The sequence below is a fragment of the Rutidosis leptorrhynchoides genome, chromosome 3 (assembly GCF_046630445.1).
Source record: "Rutidosis leptorrhynchoides isolate AG116_Rl617_1_P2 chromosome 3, CSIRO_AGI_Rlap_v1, whole genome shotgun sequence".
Taxonomy (NCBI): Eukaryota; Viridiplantae; Streptophyta; class Magnoliopsida; order Asterales; family Asteraceae; genus Rutidosis; species Rutidosis leptorrhynchoides.
The window spans coordinates 123740409-123745408 of record NC_092335.1 but is presented as its reverse complement, the minus strand read 5'-3'; the positions used below and the strand labels follow the sequence as shown (position 1 = coordinate 123745408).

Below are 5000 nucleotides of genomic sequence, written 5' to 3'. Positions count from 1 at the left end.
AGGTACCAAATGTGGGTATCAAACCAGGTACTGGTAAAGAAGCCTGATGGGTCGTGGCGTATGTGTGTCGACTTCACGAACATTAACAAAGCCTGTCCCAAAGACAATTATCCTATACTCGAAATAGACTGGAAAGTCGAGTCACTGGCAGGCATCCGATATAAATGTTTTCTGGATGCGTACAAAGGATACCATCAGATACAGATGGCAGCAGATGATGAGGATAAAACTGCTTTTCACACAAGCCAGGGAATATACTGCTATACCAAGATGCCATTTGGTCTAAAGAATGCGGGAGCAACATACCAGCGCGTAATAGACAAGGCTTTCAAAGGTCAAATTGGCAGAAATTTGGAAGCGTATGTTGATGATTTGGTGATAAAAAGCACAACATAACAAGGTTTGTTGGAAGATATATTAGAAACGTTTGCATAGTTGAGAAAAATAAATATGAAGCTCAACCCGTCGAAGTGCAGTTTTGGAGAAGAGGAAGGAAAGTTTCTTGGTCACATAATAACTGAGCGCGGGATACGTGCAAATCCAAAGAAAATAGAGGCAATCGAAAATATGCCGTCACCCAGAAATAAAAAGGAGGTGCAAAGTTTAACGGGTAAGTTGGCGGCAATAACAAGGTTCTTATCAAAATTCGTAGAGCGATCACCCCCCTTTTTTGGAACATTAAAGAATTGTTTAAAGAAAACGGATTTCAAATGGACGGAGGAAGCAGAAGTGGCATTTCAAGAAATGAAAAAGTTGCTGAAAGAGTTGCCAACAATGACTACGCCGATTGCGGGAGAAACATTGATACTATACTTAGCAGCATCAAAAGAAGCAATAAGTTCAGTATTGATAGCAAACAGGGGACAGGTACGCGCTTCAAATCAAAATCTAGTTGTTTCTTATTCAATAGTCATTTATCATATATATATTATGTTGTGCAGACAGGTACAAATGCTTGTATATTTTGTTAGTAATGCTTTAACAAGAAGCGAATTAAACTACCCTGCAATTGAAAAACTGGTTTATGCGCTCGTACATACGGATAGACGCTTAAGGAGATATTTCCAGGCGCATCCAATAATGGTCCTAACAGACAAGCCAATAAAGCAGGTATGACAAGAAACAACATATTGTCAAAAAACTTAAAATTGCTTGATAAATTCTAGCAAGTTTACATTTGCTGACACTTGTTGAGTAAGTGCTATATAAACCAGAAAATTCCAGTCGCATGGCCAAATGGGCTATTGAATTAGGTGAGCATGAGATAAGCTTCTCACCAAGAAGTGTGGTAAAAGGGCAAGTCCTAGCAGATTATCTGGCTGAAACAGTCAAAGATATCGAAGTCTCGCATGAATCAAAAGAAATACCACCTCCACCCGAATAGCTGTGGGAAATGCACACAGATGGGGCTTGTAGTCCAGAAGGCCCAGAGGCAGGCATAGTCCTAAAAAGTCCATAGGGAGAAGAATATACTGTCGCGCTGCGATTTAGCTTCCCCGTCACAAACAATGAAGCTGAGTATGAAGCGTTGTTATCTGGAATGCAGGTAGCAAAATATCTGGAGGTAAAAGAACTGTCAGTATATGTTGATTCGCAGTTAGTTGCAAACTAATTCAACGGAGTATTTGAGGCACATGATGAATCGATGCAAAAATATCTAAAACTTTTGCAAGAACTGGCGGTAGACTTTGACTTATTCCAGATAACTCAGGTTTCAAGAACGTTGAACAAAAAGGCGGACACACTCAGTAAGTTAGCCGCCTTAACATTCAGCCATTTTAAGAAAGAAATTTGGGTTGAGGAGGTTAAAGTAAAATCTATTGAGGAAGACAGTGTATCCGCCGCAGTTGAAGAAGAGGAGCAGAGTTGGATGACACCAATAGTAGAATTTCTAAACAAAGGTGCATTGCCGATAGATTCAGTTGAAGCAAGAAAGATTAAGATGAAAGCACCAATGTATTTGTTAGACAAGGGAATTTTATACAGAAAGTCTTTTCTGGGACCCCATTTGCGGTATCTTAATCCAACTCAAGCAAAATCAAACATACGGGAAGTGCACGAAGGAATGTGCGCTTTGAACTCAGGACACAAAACAGTTGTGTCCAAAATAATGCGGCTCGGGTACTATTGGCCGTCAATATACAGAGATGCTGCAGAAGTGATACGCAAATGTCAGTCATGTCAGCTTCACGCGCTGGTAAGCAAGGCTCCACGACATCCAATGATACCGGTCGCATCTCCATGGCCATTCTGCAAATGGGCAATTGACATATTGGGGCCATTCCCTGCAGGACCAGGAGGTGTAAAGTTTTTGGCAGTGGCCATTGATTATTTTACAAAGTGGGTAGAAGCCAAACCGCTGAAAACAATTTCGGGCAAGCAAATCCGATATTTCGTATAGGAAAACATCGACTGTCGGTTTGGAATACCAAATGAAATAGTAAGTGACACTGGTACACAGTTTGAGGGTAATCCATTCAGCGATTGGTGTCAAGAGCTGAACATAAAGCAAACATTCTCATCAGTTGCACACCCCTAGGCGAACGGTCAATGTGAGGTCACAAATCAGGATATCATGTTAGGAATCAAAGCACGGCTTAGATAGTGCCGAAGGGGTTGGATAGATGAACTGTCGAATGTACTGTGGGCACACTGCACAACTCCGAAAGGCGCAACCACTGAAACACCTTTCAGTTTGGTGTACGGGTCCGAGGCTGTAATACCCGCTGAAATAAATGTGTCAACTATGCGCATAGCTTCCTTCGATGAAAGTAGCAATAGCAAAGAAATGCGTGAAAATCTAAACTTAGTTGAAGAGCGCAGGTAAATGGCGGCCATAAAAGAAGCAATCAACAAACAAAGAATCGCAAGCTACTATAATAAGCTCGTACAACCATTATCTTTCCAATTGGATGACTTGGTATGGCGAAAGAATGAAGCAAGCAGAGCAGAAGACACAGGTAAACTCGGACCTAAATGGGAAGGATCATACAAGGTTATTGGCATAAGAGATACAGGGGCGTATCGACTAGCAAGTCTAGATGGAAAAGCAATAAAACGCACCTGGCATGCGCAAACACTGAAACGGTGCTACATATGAAACAACTGCAGAGGGATAGATCACCCCAAATAACTGTTTAAAGTTTTTATTATGTAAAGTTTTTATTTTCCATTGTAAACATGATAACTAAGTGTTGGTCAGGTGATATGTTTGAAATAAATTGAATCATGCAATTTAAGCCAATAACTTGTGCATTCTTATATTTGTTGATTGCATGCCCCTTAAGCAACACAGGGACACACTCAGAGTCTCAAGTGGCATAGTTTAGTTTGGTTACTAATACTATTTTTAATGGTGACAGTAGTAAAACATTGGTTTGTTTCAAACGCTCGTACACCGCGCAAGACGGAGACTTGCACAGTCTAGACTATAAAACACAAGTTTGGTTTACTTGTTTATATAACCCGGACATTGGCGTGGTCGGAAGACTCTTGAGTATAGACATTGGTGTGTCTATAGTACGGGTAAATTACATTGGATTGTATATGCGTACATACTTATAAAAAAATTTTAAAAATTCTTGAGTATAAACTTATAAGCATTGGTTTGCTTACTGTTGCATACAACATTTGGTTGTTGGCGCAAGAATAAAATGATCATGAAACGATTGAAGGGTCGATCCCATCATGAAGTCATGGCATTTATTCTACATAAGAGTTATTGAATGCATAATGTTGTAACAAATCATTATAACCGCCGTAGTGATTTCGTAAAAACACAATAAACGCACTTTAACCAAAAAATATGTCAAATTATATTCAATCACAAGCTAACAGATTACAGTTAGAGAATATAAAGTCAACCGCTTACGATAAAAGCGGGACATGTACCAAAATTTGACCTACTGTACGCTAATATAAAAAATAAAAAAGGGGGTGGCATTGGCTGGAACATTTGTCCTACACTAAGGAGAGCATGTCATCCTCGCACGCAGCGATCAGATGCATACCCTAATTTAAACATAAAATAATAATATAATATAGGGATGCGAAACCTCCAAGGTTGTAAGGCCCATCCCTCACTAGCAAAAAATACTACCCAAGGATGGATAAGTAATATCCATCCTGGGTAGCTTAACAAACTCAGTCGAGTTTGTCATTGATTATCTCCTGAGAGGAGATGGTAGGATCATTGATGAGATATTGTAGACGGGGGATCGGGATTTGTTGAAGTCGGGCATAAGCTTCTTCACATTTTTCTTTGGCTCCATAAGAAAGAAGTTCAGCAATATTTGGAGGAATCACAGGGGGCACATACAGCTCCTGCGAATAACATTCCAGAACAGGGTTCACTCATACGCACGTGCGGCAACCATGGCTGTACCAAATTGCTGCTCGACGGCTTTGCAGTTGAGAGCATGCTGAACAAGGTTCGGTAAACCCTTTCAGAGAATGTCATACTCCGCCTTTATAGCGTCATGTTTCGCGCCCCATGACTCCTGGGACGCAATCCAGTCACTAAAGCTTTCGTTTAAAAAGATGACATGGTTCTCTGACTCTTTAAGCTTTGCAGACAACAATGTAATCTTAGACTCCATAAACCTTTTATCAGTAACATGCTGATCTGCCTCCTGCTGCCTTTTAAACATCAGAGCATTGATTCGCTCTTCCGCCTGCACGTACGCATTTACCGTAACCGCGAGTTGGGCAGTTATCTTTGCATTATCCTCTTGTAAGGCATTTATCTTAGACGTTTCTGTTGACGATGGCAGTGGGGGATGAGCGAGCGCAAAAAATTTGAGTTGCAAACGATTCAGGTCCTTGGCAAAGTTGAACAACGTCGATTGCGTATCCATGTAAAGTTCTTCTGAACGTGAAAGTGAAGAAAACATTTGCATCAATTTCTGAGGGGCACATTGATAATGCTAAAAACGAACATATATTTTATAGCATTATCCTTCAAGAAAGACAAGCTTTTAGTTACAATTGTTCTATTTACA

General features: G+C 40.4%; 1 protein-coding gene across 1 annotated transcript; it reads left to right on the top strand.

Moving 5' to 3' along the window:
- The first annotated feature begins 1645 nt into the window (after positions 1-1645).
- On the top strand, positions 1646-2401 carry LOC139900351 (uncharacterized). Its single transcript, XM_071883128.1, has one exon. It carries the CDS (start codon positions 1646-1648, stop codon positions 2399-2401), a length of 756 nt encoding a protein of 251 aa, XP_071739229.1.
- The last annotated feature ends 2599 nt before the right edge of the window (positions 2402-5000 follow it).

Bases quoted from the DNA above. Each gene is read 5' to 3' on its own strand.
- LOC139900351 (XM_071883128.1), top strand. From the start codon at position 1,646: ATGCAAAAATATCTAAAACTTTTGCAAGAACTGGCGGTAGACTTTGAC.